At 43.4% G+C, this 20,666-nt stretch overlaps 1 protein-coding gene across 3 annotated transcripts in view; it reads right to left on the bottom strand.

The window, feature by feature from the left end:
* The window catches only part of SPECC1L (sperm antigen with calponin homology and coiled-coil domains 1 like), a 58,879-nt gene that overhangs the window by 34,664 nt on the left and 3,549 nt on the right, over window positions 1-20,666 (bottom strand). For all 3 annotated transcript variants that reach the window (XM_070951567.1, XM_070951566.1, XM_070951569.1), the window contains exons 2-5: window positions 16,506-16,694; window positions 9,669-9,828; window positions 5,760-7,393; window positions 4,533-4,740 (exon numbers count right to left, since the gene is read on the bottom strand). In XM_070951567.1, coding sequence (XP_070807668.1) covers window positions 4,533-4,740; window positions 5,760-7,393; window positions 9,669-9,828; window positions 16,506-16,658 — 2,155 coding nt within the window. In that variant the 5' untranslated portion in view covers window positions 16,659-16,694. The remainder of the gene's footprint in view (window positions 1-4,532; window positions 4,741-5,759; window positions 7,394-9,668; window positions 9,829-16,505; window positions 16,695-20,666) is intronic.

Raw genomic sequence — 20,666 nt, forward strand, 5'->3', positions numbered from 1 at the left:
GCTCTTCACAAGCCTCCCCAAGATCTTCTCAATGCATGTGCAAGGCAACCCTGGCAAGGGGCTGCCTGATACTGTAGAAGACATGATGCTGTTTGGAGCACTCCCTCCCCCCTTCATTACCTTTCCAGGGACTTGAGAAACAAGCAACCTTCAGCACAGCCTCAAATGGCCTGGAGGGTGAAGCAACGTTGAGGAAACAACGTTGAGGTTACTAGATCATGGGCAGAGCCCTGGGAACCAGGGACCGTTGAATAGTAGCTCTCTAAAAAGAAGCCACTGTTCTCCATTACTTCCTTGTTCTGCCTTAATTACCTCAATAAACCTCTTGCACGACTCTGTAGAGGTAAGTTGCATCCTGCCCTTCTTAGGTTAGCTTTGCTGGCTCCAGTTTGGAAAATAAACCAGATGGGTATCAGTGAAATTTTGTGCTGGTCTCCAGGTTTGAATAACACTGTGGGAGAAATTTCTCCCACAACAGAACCTAGCGCTCTCCTATACAAGGCTGTCCGGATCATTAGGGGATTTGGAATGGGGCCCTGAAGCTTCCTGGTAATCGGGGTGGTGACATTTGGAGAGAGGTCACCCTGCAGCAGAGAGACCTTCCCACCAGGAGTATCCCCTCTGTGTTCGGATCTCTCAGCCTTCTAAAGCAAGCAAGGTCAATTATCATTCAGCTGCCTGCAATTACTGCAGGTTCGAATCTCCCCAGGCTCAAGGTTGACTCAGCCTTCCATCCTATCTAAGGTAGGGAAATTGAGGAGCCAGTTGTGGGGGCAATAAGCTGACTTTGTATAAATATACAAAAGTATGAAGGCTATTGCTTAACGCCCTGAGTCTCCGGAGAAGGGCGGCATATAAATCAAATTTACAAAAAAAAGAGACAGCCACTGACAGGAACGTCCTTCATTTCTGTAGGGGAGTTGGTGAATCAGGACAGCTGGTTTAGGAAGTGTGAATGGCCCACCCTGCATCTGTCGCCATACCTTCCCCAGCCCATCATGGTTTCAATTCAGGCCCCCATCCAGACAACCTGTAATGGTATGTGGAACAGTTTTGGGAGATAAGAGGAAGACCTGCAGCCTGATAAGAGGTAGCTCAATCAGCAGATGGGGAAGCATTTTAGAAGAGACCCTCCCTATTTTTCCACTGTCTAAAATGAGAGGAAGGGAACTTGCGGGGTTCTGTTAATGTAATCTTACCATAAAGTAGGATTAGTTCATCTGGGTGTGTTTCTTGTTTGGACTCCCACACAAGGCTGACCCAACCCAGAGAGAACTGAACCCGCCCTCTTATTTTCATGCACTGCACTCATTCTGCCAGAGTTAGCCGCCTTGGGTGGTCACTTCCCCAGAATACGCTGGTTAATTACATACACAATAAGCATTCCTTCCAACCACCCATCTTGCCTTGCCTTGCCTGCCCTGCCCGTCAAACTAAAGATTCTCCCCAATTTTCCTCAGGTATCTCAGGCTGGGAAGTGCCCATCAACCCTACCAGATCTCTCCTCCTGGCCCCTTCTTTTTTCTCAGGGGGTGCCCTGGAGAGCACAACATAGAAAGCATCTTACATATTCTTCCCAGCCAAGTAAAGACTACGTACCTCTCTCCACATCACTTATCAGCACTCCGTAGTCTTCTTATTCAGACACTGGGCTACCCATCCCTGCCTCTCAGTTTCATTTCAGGGCAGACCCTGCAAGCTCAAAGCTGCACTCTCTCTCCCTTCCCCTTTTGTAGCACTTAGGACAATAATGCCCGACTTTCCCTGGCAGATTCTAAGAATGCTTGCTGGCAGTGCTGCCTCCGCAGCTCACGTGCCACAGGTTGTCCTTCAACTAATCATCTGGAGGCCAGTTCTCCTCACGATGCCTCACTGAGCATGGAGTGCCCAGGGTTCCCAAGCTCCTTTATTGTCCAAATGGCTTCTCTGAAATGCCTGGCATCTCTTCCTTCACCCTCATGCTCTTCTACTTCCCTAACCCCGATTATCACCATTTTGACCCTTGTCAAATGTCCTGATTTCACCCTTCACTTCCCACATCCCCTTCCACTGAAAAGCTTATAATCCATTTTATCCAAAATTACCTGCATTCCATATCCCGCTTCCTCAAGTAAATTCCAAATCTCTAATCTTAACATTTAAGCTCTCCCAAGACAATATTTTCTACAATGCCATACTAAAATAATTGGGGCCGTGTTGATAAAACCTTAGTCCGCTTAAAATTTGTTTTCAAATCCCTTACTCTATTTTAATATTTCAACAAGAGGAGCATAATATTACCTCTATTCTAAGTGCAGATTAATAATCCCCATATTTATAAAATCTTGATTTCATAAACATCTTTGCCATCTCTATTTTATTTGCATCTATGATGCATTTCTTTCACAAATGAAATCAAATGTATCTGCAGATTTGATCATGCATTTTCTTTATTTAAAAGATCTAAATGGCCACCTATCTCATAAAACACAACTCTGGCTAGGGGCTTGCAACAATAATAAAAGCAAAAGCAAGCCAAAAGAAGAAATCCAGGCTCCTGACCCACCACCTCCAATCCATCCATTCATGCTCCAACCTTCCTCGACTCCAGGGCTGGAGGAAAACTGCCTAGCCCTTCAAGGCTTTAAAGGGTGTGTGTGTGTGTGTGTGTGTGTGTGTGTGTGTGTGTGTGTGTGCACGCGCCAGATCCCAGGGAAGGGGCAGGCACAGTTTAAGAGTCACAGTGGTGGTATAATAAGAACCTGTCATACCTTCCCAGAACCAGAACTCAAAACTATTACCTATAATGTTTTTTTAAAAAAATTCTGGAGAACTGGTGAGATGCCAGCAGACTCACTAAACGTAGTTCAAACATTCCAAAAGGGAAAGGAGAAGACCTGGAACACTACAGACTAGTTGTTCTGAGCAAACAAATTACAACAAACAGTCAAGCAACATGCTTAGGTAAGAGTGCTACCGTCACCAGCAGCCTACCTAAGTTCACCAAGAATTAACTGGATCAGAGCAATCCTTCCTCTTTTTTTTTTTTTTTTTTTTTATTAAAGAGTTTTACAAAAAAATTTACAAATATTTCCCCATCGCCCCCTCCCTTCCTTACCCCCCCAACCCCCGAACTTCCCGGAACAAAATACAGGGTATAACAATTAACAATCATATACTAAACTGAGCTAAATATCTATGGACTCCTATCCCCCCCTTGACATTTTAACTCCCCTTTTACTTCACTTTACCTTCCTCTTTTTATCAGCAAGTGGCAAGTTTCTTAGACCTTCAGAATGAGCCTTGACCTCAGTAAAGCAACTGGCTCTCTCGCTCTCTCTCATGAGACCCTGATATTTAAAACAGATACTACATCCAGAAGATCTGTATTTATTTGAAGAGTCTCCTAGATAATTTAATTTAAGTAGATTATATGCATCTTGCTTTTATATTCTCACTATATTGTAAATAAAAGTTTTTAAGAAGAAAAAGGAAAAAAAAGGCTGTTTGTAAATAATTCTGTATCAAATTGCAGCAGGCTATTGAGAGAGATCCAAGGCCCCCTTCTTGGCCTTCTAAATGGCCCAGAAGATAAGAGGAAGGGGCTCCTATTGAGTCTGCAGAGGGACGAAGGAAAGGGAAGCCTGGCTGGGCTGCATTCAATAGGAGAAGAATAGAGACCATCAGCCACCAGACGCAGCTTCCCTGCCCTCGGGGTGGGGTGATCTGCTCAGGGTGGAACACTGCACTAGTCATGCATTAATCAAAATAAGCTTTAATTAATTACATGGTTAATTTTTTAGGCATTCTGGACAAACATTTGGTGTGATTTCTTGACAATAAGAACCTTAAGAAATGTATCCATCTGCCCAGGACAACAAGAGTTCCCCCCTCTGAAGTTTTCAAATGACAGCCGTCTAGCTCTCTTTTGAAGGGGTGATTTAATGGATTCCTGCCCTGGCAGCTGAACTGGATAATCTATAACCTCCAACTTTCCTGTTAGTTCACAACACTGCGATTTAATCGTTTTATGCATTCTTTTCTTCTTGTTAAATTACAATCTTACAGTCTGACCGTGTTCATAATATAATGTTTACATGACAAATGTGATGATTAAAGCATGGAGAAAGTCATATGAAATCAACCAAAAAAGCAATAAAAATTAATTACAATTTGTACAACTACAATCCTACAATCAATCTCATCTGAGCCAAGGAGAGATCCGACCACAGAATAGGGCTGATTGATCTGCCCTCCCCATCCAGATCATCAACTATCTTTCTAGTAACCCCCCCCCCCCCTTTTTTTTTATAGAGAAAGCTGTTTGTGAAAATGTCACATTGTCACAATCCACCTAATTCAAATTCAGGCATCATGGTCAAACTGGGGACATCTATTTCCCCAGTAGAAAATAACAACACTAACAACAATTAAAGCACTGCAAGTTCTTGCAGTGCTTTAATTGTTGTAAGAACTTCACACACACACACACACACACACACACCGAGAAAAGCAACTGCAAAAGTCCCAGGGAAAGCCGAGAGGCTACTTACTCTCCAAGTCAGTGATGATGAGGTTGTCGTGGAGTTTCACTGCTCGATGCTGCTCCACTTCGTCCTCCAGTTCAAATATGGTTTCTTTCATGTCACTCCTTTCTGTCTCCTTCTCCTCCAAATCTGTGCGTATTTTCTCTAAGGTGATGTTCAGATCCTCAATTTGCTTTTTGGCTTCTTCTCGGAAAGCTCTGTACTCATCCTCTATCTAATTTAAGACAAATGGCCAGACTCTAATTGCTTCTTCCAAACAGATTTCAACACTTGTGTCCAGGATTAAATTTGTATTACACACTGGAGAGTGCCAATTATCTCGGCTGAAGTCTCCCTTTACGCTATCATGCTAGATAGTGCAATAACTGAATAAGTAAAGAATTATTAGCTTCCTATCAATGTGAGAACCAGACACCACTCCAGCTTAGCCTCCTGCCTCCAGTAGCTCCTCGGAGGTGTCAGCCTGACAATAGCAGTAGCACTTAGACTTATATCCCGCTTCACAGTGCTTTACAGCCCTCTCTAAACGGTTTACAGAGTCAACCTATTGCCCCCAACAATCTGAGTCCTCCTTTTACCAACCTTGGAAAGATGAAAGGCTGAGTCAACCTTGAGCCTGGTGAGATTTGAACTACTTCTGGCAGTCAGCAGAAGTAGCCTGCAGTACTGCAACCTAATCACTGCACCACCATGGCTCTTATCCTTTGCCAGTTGCCTGAGAACTCTTTGAACAAGATCAGTCTTTCTTAACCTTGGCAACTTGAAGACGTGTGGACTTCAACTCCCAGAATTCCCCAGTCAGCCTTGCACTCAGCCTTCCTGAGTTGAAGTCCACACACCCTCAAGCTGTGAGTCATGTATGCTCCCTGATGTGGAAAACTCAATTATGGTTAGTTCCAATTTTTATTCAGGCCAATGTATTTATCATGTTACTGAAAACCCTCTCATCACCACTGGATACATCTATGTTTGTATACCTGCTCACAGGTGAAACTGAAGGATGGCACTCCTACCTTTATCCTTCTGAGGGAAAGTGAGGCTTAACTTTGAAGGACAGAGTGGGCCTGAAGCAGAGCAGCTCAGCACTAGCTCTAGGCACTTAAGGGAGAACCAAAGGACAGGTCCGGGAGGTCAGGCATATGGCTCACAGAAGCTTCCAAGTGATTTGTCTGCCTCCCACTTTCAACACACCTGGGAAAGCCTTCCTATTCAAACACATTTTCGGACCTTTACCTTTGCAATGGCATCTTGGAGACGATTGGCATCGTTACGTGTCCGAGCAAGCTCTTCCTGTAAATTGCTGGCTATCGTCTCTGCTTTCTCTTTGTCAAGCCTGACGCTCTCTAGCAAGTCCTGGATGTCTGACTTATCACCCGATTTGTGTATAGAATAGAGCTCAGCAACTTTCTGCCTCTCGTGTTCCAGCTGTGCTTTTAACCGGTTCATCTCAATTTGGTCACTGGAGACAGTAGCTTTGTACTCATCCAAGGTAGCTGCCAGAGTGGCCTTGCTTTTCTGCTCTGAGTCAAGAATTCGCTCCATGTGGTGATTCCGTTCCTTCAATGCCCCAATCATCTCTTGGGCTTCCTTATTGTCTTGTTCAGCCATCTTCAAAGTGTTGCTCAGATGCTGCTGGACACCCAGAAGCTGCTCTCTTTCAAAACGTGCATTCTCTGCAAGGTCCATAAAACGTTGCTCTAGCTCCATGTAGCGTCCACTTTTCATGTCTTCATCAATAACATAGGATATATGATGCTCCTCTAAAAGAGAGCGGAAATACTCGATTTGTCGGCTAAAGTGTTCCAATTTATCACTTTGCTGGCACAAAGATTCCATGAGGATAACCTTTTCCTCTCCAAGCCTTTCATTCTCACTGTTCAACTCCTGGGTAATTTGCTGCAAATCTGCAAGTTCCTGAAGAGTTGCTTGAAGTTCTTCTGCTGTGCTGTGCTGATTCTCTTCCATCTGATGAATCCGTTCTGTCAAACAAGCCACGGACACTTCGCTGGCATTGCCACTGCTCCCTTTTCTTGAGGTCTCTATGCTTGGCAATCCTTCCGACTCTGAAGACGAGGGAGCATCTAAAGCATCGTCACTGGAAGTGAGCGGCTGATACACTTCACTGCACTCACTGTCTAGGTTATCCATGGAGTTGCTGTGCTGATGGTCCATCAAAGTATTCTCGTCCTGACTTAAAAGATCTTCCATGGAACCAGGAGCGGAACCTTCTACAGAAGAAGTAAGAGTTCCTCCACCATCGCTGTGGCTTCCAGTTGTTATTTCTGGGCTCAGAGATTGGTAGCCAAACAGCTTTTCTGAGTTATCCAACCTTTGCTCTAGAGAAAAACCCAAGGCATTTAATCTATCTTTTAACATCCGGTTTTCATTTTTTAGCTGATTCAGCTCCTCTCGTATGGCAGAGTTTTGCTCTTGCAAATGCAGCAGCGTGGATTCTACATCAGTCGGCTGGTGGATCACAACTGTTTCTTTATCCTCAGATTTTTCATCACCCTCAAACGGATCTTCCTGAAGGCCCAGCTGAGCACGCATCTCTCTTAGTTCACTCCTTAAGTGGAGGATCTCAACGTCTTTTGTTTTGGCTAGCATCAGGAGATCTTTCACTTTCGCCTCTAGAACAGATTTATCACTGATCTGATTGTCTGACTTTGACTTGCTCATGCGAACATCAGAATCCTGACTGGCACGGCTGCGGGAACGTTTTGCAAGAAGGACATCACTGCTCGTCTGACTAGTCAGGGGCAGTTTTTTGCTTTGAGTTGGTCGCGAACGGTCACGAATTCTTTCCCGAGAAGAGCTGGATTCCTTATTTCCAGATGAAGTGCTACGCTTAGCTGAAGAATTTGGACCTGTGTTGTTTTTTAAAAAATAGTAAATTGGTAGGTAAAGACACAATTTTGTAAAAGGTAAAGTAATATTTTTTTCAGGAATACGTGACTTTAAATTCTAATGCACATACTTGGAAGTTAATGATTAAACAATTGTGTGTAGCAACATACAAAATAAAAATAATCATACCACAATAAGCCATAAAAGTTAATGCTGAGTACTACATATGTACTACATATAGGGGAAACAACAACATAGTAGGTCCCTGATAAGTCTCTGAGAAAGTTTCATAACCAGATGACCAAAATGGAGCTCTTCATTTTTCCAGTTGCACTGATGATCTCTACTCAGCTTACAGTCAAAGATTGTACCAAGGTCTTCCTTTCACAAGCACTATTGTTTACTACTTCTCCAAAACCAGAATTCAAAATAATTTTGTAGTTCTGATATGGAAAGTACGGGAAGTAGTAATCTCTGTTTGCTAATTTAGGTATCATGTTCAATTATAGTCAGCAGTAAACTTAATTTTAAAATATAACAAATGCACAAGTAAGTAATCTGTTCATGATCCTGGGTAATTGAATATGAACTAAACATGTCCTGACTAGCATGTCATATAGTATGCCATGATATATGAACAAGCCCCCTTCGAGCTGAGCTGGACTCATTTCATTGAGACCCAGCCATGTAGATTTTTTAGGAATAACGGAATGATTGGCCATTGACTTTTCCCTTTTTTTTACTTGTCAATCTAGTCAAACTGAAATTACATGGTGGTCTCCCATGCCTGCTTGGTTCTGAGCCCAGAGGTTAACTGGGCACCACTGTTAATGAGAGTTAGTACCATGCAGTGTCTATGGAGATTCTCAGTCCTCCAGGTCATGGTTGTCCCAAAGGGGCTTTTTCAAGAGACAACTGGACTTTCTGGTTTTTCTTTGAAGACATTTCGCCTCTCATCCAAGAAGCTTCTTCAGCTCTGACTGGATGGTGGGGAATGGAAGGATTTATACTCCTTGCAGACAGTTGGATATTTGAATTCTTTTAGTGAGTCATTAAGATCACCTGGAGATTTATCTTTGTCATCAGGGTCAAACATGGAAGAGATAGAAACCAAAGCCTTAGACTCCTTTACAGGAATTCCACCCACTCCCTGGTATAGGATGTGGATGATACTTGGGTCAAGATCAAAACACAGGAATTGGAAGCATTCACCAAACAAAATGTTAAGGAAAATAGTCTAGCCTTCCCGGACTGTGCAGTACACATTAAGAAAGACAGAAGCCTTAACACTGAAGTTTACAGAAAACCCACCCACACAGATCAATATTTATATTTTGATTCCCACCACCCACTGCAGTACAAAATGGAAGTCATCAGAACCCTACACCACCAAGCTGTAGGCACTAGCAAAGATAGGAAAGAAAAAGAATGAAAACATATCAAGGAAGCCCTCAGAACGTGTGGCTATCCCAAGTGGGCCTTCATCAAATCTCAAAAAAGACCCTACAGGAGAGCCTCCATAGCACATAATGAAGAAAACAATAAACGAAGCAACGTTGTCATTCCATACATTGCAGGCATATCGGAAAAGTTCAGGAGGATCTTCAGCCAACGTAACATACGTGCACACTTCAAATCCAAGAATACAGTAAGGCAGAAGCTTGTCCACCCCAAAGATAAAACACCCACATATAAACTGAGCACCGTGGTATATGCAGTGAGCCATGTGCAGATCTGTACATTGGGGTAACAAAACAACCACTTCATAAGTGCATGGCACAACATAGGAGAACAAACCCAACAGGGCTAGATTCAGCAGTCCATCTGCATTTAAGACAGAGGCCACTCATTTGAAGACAGCCAAGTCCAGATTTTGGACAGAGAAGACCGCTGGTTTGAAAGAGGGGTCAAAGAGGCCATTTATGTCCAAACTGAACAGCCCTCCCTCAACAGAGGGGGAGGGGGAGGACATCATCTATCTCCAGTCTACAACACAGTCCTTTCAACAGTTCCAAGAAGGCTCCAACACCATTTGCACCACTCAGGTGACCCTGATGATAAACCTCCAGGTGATCTTAACTAAAAGAACGCAAAGGACCAGCTGTCTGCAAGGAGTATAAATCCTTCCATTCCCCACCATCCAGTCAGAACTGAAGAAGCTTCTTGGATGAGAAGCGAAAAGTCTTCAAAGAAAAACCAGAAAGTCCAGTTGCCTCTTGAAAAAGCACCTTGCAGCCAACGTCCCTTGCTAGATAAGCCCCCGTGGCCTTAAGAAAAAGACCTTGGCCTCTGTACCTGCAGTGGACTTTGATTTGCTCTCCACAGGATTCATGGTGGTGTTCCCTGCAGCAGAAGGGCCTGTTGAGGTAGAAACGTTCTTCTTCCCCCCCTTGACACCGTTGCTGACGTTCATCCCTCCAGCCATTCCAGCTAGAAGGTCATCGTTGCTCTTTGTCTGCAGGACAGGGGTAAAGCCGTGCATTAAGCGTCTCCGGTCAGAAGCTCAACCTTTTTTCTTTTAACTATAGGCACACATGCCAAGAGTCAAATTTCTGAGAGACGGGTGGCATATGATAAATACAAATTAATGTAAAAGATTTGGAATTAAAATATAATTACTTACAACAACAACAACAACAATAATAATAATAAATCAGCATTCCTGCATATAAAACATAGTTGAATCCTCTTCCCTGAAGGGAAAGAATGGCACACTGATCAAAATTTGGACGCTTGGCAACTAGCATGTATTTATGACAGCTGCCCTGTCCTGGGGTCACGTGACTATTTGTAACCTTCCCAGTCTGCTTCCAAAAGCAAAGTCAATGGGGAAAGCCAGATTTGCTTAATGTCCGCATGATTCACTTAACAGCTATAGCAAAAATGGTCGTAAAATGGGGCAAAACTCACTTAAACATCTCTCTTGCTTATTTTTGGGGTTACTGTGGTCATAAATCAAGGACTATTTGTACAAAAAGCCTTGGCATTCTCTCCTAACAAGGTGCCATCAGGTATGGCCAAAAATGCCTTCATAACAGGCCCTCCCACTGCCAGGCTATTCTTCTTCTCGGAGTGTTTGTGCCTTTACATACTAGTGACTCCTTCTGTATCTCCTGCCATGGAAGCCTGGCACTGCCTGGCACTACAGACAAAAAAAAAGCCCAAAAAGCCTCCAAGTCGGGAGGGAATTGCCCACTAAACTTTAATACAAGGAAAATCTATTAAATACAATAATTACATTGAATTTTAAGTATAATAAAATCAAATCAATGCATTTTTAGAGATGGCTACAACCCATGAACTTTGAGCCGTACACATTAAAAGGGCTGCCTTTGAGGTGGATCTGTACACTTTGCACTGAACCCCTCTAAGTGTCCAATTTAACAAACCCTTCCTTATTATTCATCCCAAAGAGTTAAAATGGAATATGCAATGTGATCAATATTATTTATTTATATTTTATTTATTTGTGTATCACATTTAGAAACTGCCCATTTCTCTCACAGAGTGACAAGTAAAACAAGTAAAAAATTATGAAATTTTTTTGGGGGGGAATTAAAATAAACTCATGCACCTTCATTTGAAATTAAAAGGACAAAAATTGTCAGAATGAAAATAAGTTTCACAGAAGATTTAACATTGTTTCCAGCCCACATACTTTAAAAAAAATTTTTTGGGAAGTGTAACTGCTTGTTTAATGTAGGTAGCAATTTTTTATTTTAGATTTTGTCTTTTTATCTGCATGGAGTGGTTATGAAAATCTTTTGTCTGGTTTCTTGTCATGATCAGATGAAAACATTTCCATTTATCTATTGCAGAAAGGCACAGTGACGGATGAAGACTAAAAAAATAAATAAATCCCAGCAACACAATGGAACAAATTTCTCATCCTTTTCATGGAGGATCCACTCTCATCCTTAACAGACCTACCCAGATTAAGCATTCCTTCTCACCAACTGCATTTCTATCACATCTGGTTTTTTTCTAGGTTTTTTTTAAAAAGTTAAGTAGGTTAATTACAGACATGCTGCGTAGGTAAGAACAGTCCATTCAGGAACTAAATAGGTCAAGTTGTAAAAAGTGCTTCATGATTCAGCCTGCAAGAATCCACGCCGAAAATGGTGACCAGCATGGGTCACCCTCTTGGCTTCCAAATGCAGCCGGGAAGAAGCTCCTCCCACCTTCAGAGGGTGATGTCACTATAGGGTGGTGACAGTACTTCAAGAAAGCACACAGCAGAATTGCAAATTATTTTTTAAAAAGTAATTACAACTCCAGGGATGTCATGGGAGGCATGTAAAGCTTATGAGAGGAATCAGGGCTGGGCTTGCTGCAAATCAGAAAAAAGGCCATAATAGATGTAAATCACAATTAAAAGAGATTCATAAAAGCAGTCTAGATGAACAAGCATTGAAAGAATTAAATAAAGTTAAGCAACAATTAATTTATTGGAAATGACAAAATTTCAAAAGAAGATAAAACATGACAAATAAAACCATTTTGAAATTGAGAACAAATCAAACTCTGGTATATGGAGAGAAGATGGGAAGAAGGTGGAGGAGGGGAAGGGGAACCTACTATGAGATACAATACTGGAAATAAAAAAAAATACAATTAAAAAAAAGTAATTACATACCAGGCATAATACCGAAGAAACTAATTTGAAAACATATACAGTAGCCCTCGACTTGTGATAGCAATTGAGAGCAGAATTTCAATTGCTAAGCAAATAAAGAAGGGTAAATGGTAAAAGAGCAGCCCCGAATAAGTAAAAATTAAAAATGAAAGTTAAAAGATAAGGTGAATGAAAAATGGTGGATAAATGACATGTAAATGTAAATATGTTTATGAGAAATAAAAATAAAAATGTTTCTTTTGGGGAAAAAAAAGAATTTCAATTGCTAAGCGATGCAGTCGTAAAGCACAACTGCATCGCTTAGTGACGGCAATTCTTGCAGTCACCACCATTAATGAAATCCCAGAGTGGTTTCACTAGGCAACTTCCTGCTTGCTGGAAGCCAACTCAGTAGCTCTCAAGCAGGTGGGCAGGGAGGCTGATGCCAGGTGGGGGAGAGGGCAGGTGTGGGGCTGTGGGAATGGCTGGTATCGCGGGAGGGGAGAGAGGTTACCCCAGGGACTTGTGATCTTCCCTGCCAGCTTCCCCCTTGACTTTCTGTGGAAGTCAGCAGTGAAAGTCGCACATGCCGATCACATGGTCATAGGCCGGTCATAAGTGCGAGCCCAGATTGTGATCATGTGACTGCAGAGATGCTGGGACAGCTGGAACTCCAAAGACGCGTTCTACCCACCATTTCTTTAGTGCCTCTGCAACTTTGAATAGTTGTTGAAAATATGGCCATAATTCAAGGATTACTTGCGCTGAAAACTCAGAAAACTTGCACTGATTTTTTTGCTGAGCTGCTCTGAACATAGAAGGAAAGAAATATTAAGCTTCTTCCTTAGATAATGATTTCCCTCCTCAGTGCCCACAAACTGCCATGCATCAAAAAATGTAGAGTTCCACAACTAGTTGAACAAGTTCTACCAGTGTAAAGTAAAAAGAGTTTTTGTTGAGAAAAAATTGAATGGGCAAAAACAACATTATTTTCTACCCATTGAATCAGCTTATTCAAATCATCTTTGCTTCTAGTTCTTTTACTTCCCAAGTCAGGGTAGCCTCCTTAAAACTTGTCAGTTTGACAGACATTTAATAAATAACTATGACGGGTATGTGAATTATAATGCCGTGCTTTTAATTAACTCACATCATTCTACTTTATTATTATTGTTAGCTGCTGGGACTCTTAATAGATCCAATGGCATGTAAATAAACTGTAAGCCTTCAAACCCTAGTTATTATTTGCTAACACACTTATAATTACTATGCATGAATTTTTAATGATCACTCAACAGAGAGGCCTGAATTCCTGAGTGCAGGCAGCCCCATTCAACCAAGTAAATAAGGTACACCAAATCCTGGGTGGCAAGACATCTATGCCTATCATACAAATGTGAAGCAGTGGCCAGAGTAGCTTGGTCCCTCCTGGGCAAGGAGTGGCCACAGGGATACCTGCAGGGCTGTGCTGAGAACTATTCTAGCCACTCAGATTTGTTCAGAGTTGGAATCTGACTGTACCGGTCCTTTGCAATTGCCTGAGGCATAGCCTGGCCCAGTTACTGGGAAGAGTTCAACCTACTAGCCCTGATGTTTCTGATGTTGCTCTGAGAACCGAACAGGGTTCTTGGGGCTGTGAGTTCAAACATCAGTATTTCAGTTCCCTGTTCCTCCTGGTTGATCAAGGTCTTATGGGAGGTGAGGGACCCTCTTGCTGGAGGTTATGGTCCCATCTGCCTTGAAGCCCAATACTGGACCCAACAGATCTGACCTTTTTGTACAATCTTCAATCTTCCCTTTTTAGAGAAGTTGTTGGTTTATAGCTCCAAAGGTCCCTGAAAGCAATAGATTATATGGACTCTTTTCAGTCAGGAATCAGCCCAGTGACAATACTGAAATGGCACTGATCACACTGGATAACCTCTGGCAGGCTCAGGATAGAGATAGTGCGTCCATCCTAGTCCTCCTTGATCTCATTTGATACCACTGATTGTGACATCCAATGACATCCTTAGGAGATCCGGAGTGGGAGGCCCTGTATCACAGATCTTCTCCTTTCGTCAAGGTTGGTTCCAGTCAGTGCTGGATCCAAGGAGGAGTCAAGCTTGAAGCCCATGTCTGTGGGGTGCTTTAGGGCTCTAATTCCTCACCACATTCACTTTGAAATGGTATATGGTTTCCTCCTTGAACAGGGGGCTGGACTGGAAGACCTCGAAGTCCCTTCCAATTCTGCTATTACCATTCCTATGTCAACGCTGAAGCTGGCCTGACTGAGGCCATTTTGAGACTTCAGCACTGACACACTGGAGAAGAGGGACAGGGAGGGGGGGAATAGAGATAGTTGGGGTGTTGTAGTCAAAACAAAATACTTTCTCTTGGGAACCTAGGACATTCCTGCAGGTGCTTGGAAGGAGGGGACTGGAGTCACCTAGTAACGGGACAGGTATCCTGATTGGAGCATGTGACTGTTTTGAGAAAGTGACAACTTTCTCAAATTACTAATTACTTTTAATTAGGCAAAAACCGCAGGAATAGTCAGTTGGTTTTCACCAGCCTGTGCCAATATGACATATCTAATAAAATCATTCTTTGAGGAATCTACCTGCCTCAAGAGTTTTGTTTGCTATGGGTCTGTTACTTGGAACCCTGACATCCTATTTGATACACAGTTGTATCCTTCTTGGCTGACCAAGCAACATTGCCAAGGCCCAGGCTGTGAGGGGCAGGATATGAAATTAGGTTTGGCTGAACTCTGGCAAGCGGAGCGGTGCGTTTAAAGCCCCCCACTTGGGAGATTTCCCATCTCTGGCTCTTGCCTGGCGGTACACTTACCCAGTCAGAATCAAGTGTGCAACCTGAAGTCCTCTTGGTTCCTGCTCAAGGGCAAGTGGCAGCCATGGCTGGGGGTGCCTTTGCACGGTTTGACTTTGTGCACCGAATGCACCAGTTTCTGGCTCATTTGGCTCATGCCAGTAACCTCCCAATTGGATTACTGCAATGACCTCTACATGGGGCTGTCCTTGAAGATCATTTGGAAGCTGCTACTGGTCCAGAATGCAGCAGCACAAGTAGTTTTTGGTACCTCTTGCTACATCCATCTAACATCTCTACTTTGCAAGCTGCACTGGCTCCCAGTAAGCTTCCAGGTGTGATTCAAGGCAGTTGTAATCTATAAAATCCTGCGTGGCCTAGAGTCAGGCTATTTGCAGATATCAGCCCTACAATGTAGACCAGGAAACAGACATGCCCAACCCTAACCACTTTTATTAGAATATTTATAGTCACAAGTCTGAATATACTTCCCCTCCTGCCTTGTATTGTCATATGAATTGGGAATGGAAGGCTGCTTTCATAAATCTCTACCTTGGTAGGAACTAAAGTTTATGTTCATCTGTTTATTGCCTTGGTATAATAGAACTTCGCTCTTTGCCAAGACCACTCTCTGCCTTTCTCCCATGGTTTCTGCTTGCCCCACCAGATGTGGCATTGAGTGGGGCAAGCAGTGGAGCATGGTTTGGGTCCCCTCCACTTAAAATACATCATCTTGTTGGACAGAGAAATCATGTTTTTTCTGTGGCAGCACCTGCCTTATGGAACAGCATCCCCTACAGATACAGGTAGCCCTGACTCAGCCTTTTGCAAGGCACTGAGAATCTGGCTTGTTTCCCAGACATTTGGGTCAGGAGTTTAGAGCTCCCTTGTTGATGTGCTTTTTTGGTTGCACTGCACTATTTACCTTGGGCATCATAGGCTATTATTTATAACTGCTATGTTTTTAATCTTTTTATGACCCTCAGATCAGGAGCATAGTGGGGTGCATGATTGCTGTACAGGGATGCTGCAAATGGGGCCTAGGGAATGTGGGCATGGGTCACGAGTTGGTGGGGGCTGCAGGCTCTACTTGCTATGGACCGTGGCTCCTCATTGGCATTGCTTGTGAAAAGCAGCAGGAAAAGTTGCAAATCGTGACAACTGCATGTGATCCTGGGATGCTGCAACCACTGCAGGTGCAAGCTGGTTGCTTAGTACCCAATTGGCCCTCCCCCGCCCCGGGAATGCAGCCACAGCCAGAACCTAAAGCACCGATTATAAAAACCACTCATTGAAAGCCATCATAACTTTGAACAGTTGCTGAATGAGTGGTTGTAATTTCAGGACTAGCTGCTGTACCTAAGTGCCGGACTCAATTAAGTGCCTCATGGGAACAGGGTGAAAATGTAGAAATACTAATTGGATGAATCCAACACAAATTTGCAATAGCATCACTGAAGGGCAGAATTATTTCTAAATGCAAGGCTTCATAAACAGTGCAGGTTCTGCTTTCTCAGTGTCTGTATTTCTTTAGTTAGAAAACTTGCTATCTGTAGAGAACATATAACCCCACATAAAGGAGGCAACAATAAAAAAGCTGTCAATATACACAAGTATTTGCCGCATTTTCTCTGCTGCTCATGCTAGGGGCCTCTGTTGATATCCCCCCCCCCATCCCCCCGTACTTCAAAAGAGTTGTGGCTTACCTTCAGGAAAGAGGCTGCTGTTCCTGCTTTTGGAAGTTTCGTTACTGCAGACGTTGTGGAACTGGTCTCTGTTTTAACTTTCTCTACTGTTTGCATTTTAGTTATTCCAGGCACTTTGGGCACCGAACTAATATTCCGGCTTGCTTTCTTCATTCTTGGCTGCCTGCTTGATATACATTTACTAACAATCTGCAGAAAGAAAACAGATTTTCAAAAATTGAGGGCACTGTTATTTATATAGTAACTATTCACACACCTGAAAATAGCCCCTCCCTGCCTAGCACTTTTTGCACAGTCTACAAATCCTACAGTAATACCTCCGGTCTCCCTGGATCCTGCTCAGCTCAGCCCAAACCCAATAGAAGCCTTTCAAACATTGACACCATTTGACTTCGTAAGTATCTTCACTGCATGCAGACTGAATTGCACTAAAAATTGTTTGTATTCTGTAAGTGTTCCCTCTTTTACCCATAGCAGTATAAGCCCGTTGTTTCTTCTTTCTGCTTTTCCCAAATTCAGCAGAGCATGTGACCTGCACTTTGTTACTTAGATGCTAAGCAATTGTTGGCCGATAGATCTGAAATCTTTATCCAATCTGATTCTCATCTCTCCAAAAATATTTGTGTGTTTGGAGCAATAGCACTATGAGGCTCTTAATTGAAAATATAAATGAGAAGATTTAGTAATCAGAAAAATAGTTCAAGTTACATTGGCTTTAACACTTCCTTTCTGAAATTGGTACAGTTTTTTTTGAATCTATAGAGAGTTTATGGACTAGGCCAAGGCACCAAAGTTTCTCTCATTTTCTCATATCTGCAATTTCATATGTACATTCATGAAAAAATGAGAACCAATTTTTTTCATGTAGAAATGAATCAATAGAAGAAAGTTAATTAGGTTTTCAAAGAAGGGTAACACATTGCTTGTTGGGGCAAAAGCTGCATCAGTATAATTGAAACAATTAAAATACCCTACATACTTTTCTGTATACCGCATTAATTCCACAAGTGTTTTGCTATAATAAATTATTTAGTCTTGTAATTTGTGACACTATGTGACAGAATGTTAACTTTTGGTCAAGTTGGTTTGACCATCGCTAATTTGGCTGCAGTGACTCAAACTGTAGTCGTCCTCCTGCCAGATTATTACAATTTCTTCCACTAACGGCTGGGCAATTTCAGTTGATATGGAAGGCTGCCTTTCTGTTACTGAACGTGCACAAAATTGGAGCTCTCTAACATCTATTCTGCAGAATCCGCCTTGGCGGTCTTTGCTGCATTTTCAACCTACTTGAAAAGGTTTCCTTGTTGAGTTAGAACCCCAAGGGTTTGTTGGAACATTTCTCTCTTGAATAGCCAGATTTCTTGGTAGGGTTACTCGGAGAAATACTAAGGTGCCATGAGCCTGTTCAGGCTAATCTGGGGGGTTGGGGTTGGGGGGGGAGAACCACAGAATATTTTGTTACTCATGACCTGCTATATCCATAGAGCCATTTTTGCAATAGAGAGGGTGAAGAAGGCCCTGACTCTTTAAGTTACTTCCAAACTTTGGTCTGGAATCATATTTTGGTCAGGACTAAGCTCTAGAATGCCCTGTTTTACCATGTGGAAAGAAGGGAACCCATACACGGTAGAAAAAGAAGGAACATATACTTCATGAGCCCGATGCCAACTCTTACTCAACCTGTGAAGGCTCTACCTTCCTTGGAGATTAATTTGCCCAGGGTCTGCCAGAACTTTGGCTGATTGTGCTCTTCTCTGCACTCCACAAGTATATGAAAATGACTTGGAGGTAGCTTTCAGGCCAAGAAAGCTTTTGAGAGATAAGATGTTGGGATCATGCAAAGCTCAATCTGCTTCTTGTCTTTCCTGTGGTGGCAAATCTGGCAATAGCAGCTCTATGAGATTAATTCTAGTAATATTAGTCCCTTGTAAACCAATGGTACTCTGGGGACCATCAAGCTGCAACTCAGTTTTGGATACCTTCACATCAACCTTTCAATCATGTTAATTATGTCCACCCTCAGCCTGTACATCATTTGCTATTTGACTGGATGGTACATATAGTACAGGGATTCCTCAGTTAACGACTATTTGTTCAGCGACTATTCATACTTATGAGCAGTAAATACAACAGGTCCTCAGCATTCCAGCCATCCCAGCATCCCCATGGTCGTGTGACCACAATGTGTGACCTCCTTTGGCAGCTTCCTACAAGCAAGTGGGGAGGTCAACAGGAAGTCGGAACTCCTAGTCATGTGAGGTTCTTGCTTAATGACCTGTGTGGTCCTCTCTTAACAATGGCAACTGGGACTGCTGGAATTGCTGTCACTAAGTGGCATGGTCACATGATGTCTCACTATGACTGTATTGTTTAGCGACAGCAATTCTGATTCCAACTATCTTAATTAACGAAGCATTTGTGCTTGTCCATCTTCTTTGGTGGAGAGAAGGTGGGGGTGATGCTCCTCGATGTCTCAGCAGTATCAGCAACCATGGTATTTCTTCTGCATAGGCTGGAGGCACAACATTACAGTGGTTTGCCTCCTTCTTCAGTGATCATTCCCAACTATGCTGATGGAGGGGAAGAAGGGATCATGCCAGTGACCACCCACTTGTTGGGGGGGGGGCTCAGAACTTGACACCTCCTGTTTAACCTTTACATGAAACCACTGGTTGAAGCCATCCATTGTTTTGGTATAATCAGTATAAGGTTGTGACACTTTTATATCTTTTATATCATAGGGCATAAACAGCAAAAGATGCTTGCTATTGCTGGTACGACTGCATTCTGAATCAACTGGTGAGTCTTCAAGGGCAGCCCCATGTAGAGTGAATTTGTCAAGGTGTCAATCCAGTGTTGGAAACTGTTCAGGTCTGATGGAATGGAACAGACTTTGGGTCAATCCAGAACGGTTTGTCGAGACTGAATGGCTGTGGTTCTTTGGCCCCCTGGGTCAGTGAGTTTTCACTGTTAGTCTTGGATGGGGGCAATTTGCGATTGATGGGGGTTCATCCAGTGTGTTCCTTCCTTGACTGGGAGGCCCTTCAGATGGTCACTCATGCCCTGATCACCTGATCACTCATCACCTGATCACCTATAATGCACTCTACCCCAGGCTGCCCTTGAAGACCAAACAGTTGATTCAAAATGCAGTAGCACTAACACCAGCAGGCATTTTTGGCTAAGTAAGCCCATATGTCCTCTGGCCTCTGACCCGGCGCCGATCTCATTTAGCTCCTTGGTTTACCGAGGAGCTGAGGGAGTTGAAGCGCCGGAAAAGACGCCTAGAGAGTAGTTGGAGGGCCAGCCGTTCTGAATCGGACCGGACACTGGTAAGATCTCATATTAGGACTTACCTAGTGGCGATAAAAGCAGCGAAATGTAGCTATTTTGCTGCTCTTATTGCGTCATCAGATAATCGCCCGGCCGCCCTGTTCAGGGTGACCCGCTCCCTGCTCCATCAGGAAGCGCGGGAGGACCCCTTGGAGGGTAGAGCCGAGGATTTTGTTCAATATCTGTATGACAAAATCACTCAGATTCGGGAAGATCTGGACTCCGACTGGGTAGTCTCAGGAGGAGGGACAGGGGCAGGTCTTGAGAATGTTATCTGGGATGAGTTTGATCCTGTGACCCCTGAGGATGTGGACAGGATTCTGGGTAGACTGAACGCGACCATTTGTTTATTGGACCCGTGTCCCTCCTGGTTAGTGCTGGCTTCTCGGGAGGTGACACAAGGCTGGTTCCAGGGGATTATAAATGCTTCGTTGGGTGAGGGTGTCTTTCCTGCCGCCTTGAAAGAGGCGGTGGTGAGGCCTCTCCTCAAGAAGCCATCCCTGGACCCGGCAATGTTGGTAAATTATCGTCCGGTCTCCAACCTTCGTTTTGTGGCGAAGGTTGTTGAGAGTGTGGTCGCGAAACAGTTCCCCCAGCACCTGGATGAAACAACGTATCTGGATCCGTTCCAGTCGGGCTTCAGGCCCGGGTACAGCACGGAAACGGCATTGGTCGCGTTGGTTGATGATCTCTGGAGGGCTCGGGACAGGGGGTGCTCCTCTGTCCTGGTCCTGTTAGATCTCTCAGCGGCTTTTGATACCATCGACCATGGTATCATGCTGCACCGGTTGGAAGAGTTAGGAGTGGGAGGCACTGTGTTGCGGT

Source organism: Pituophis catenifer, unplaced genomic scaffold (genome assembly GCF_029215685.1).
Source record: "Pituophis catenifer annectens isolate HBS135680 unplaced genomic scaffold, rPitCat1.0.hap2 SCAF_10, whole genome shotgun sequence".
NCBI classification, from domain to species: Eukaryota; Metazoa; Chordata; class Lepidosauria; order Squamata; family Colubridae; genus Pituophis; species Pituophis catenifer.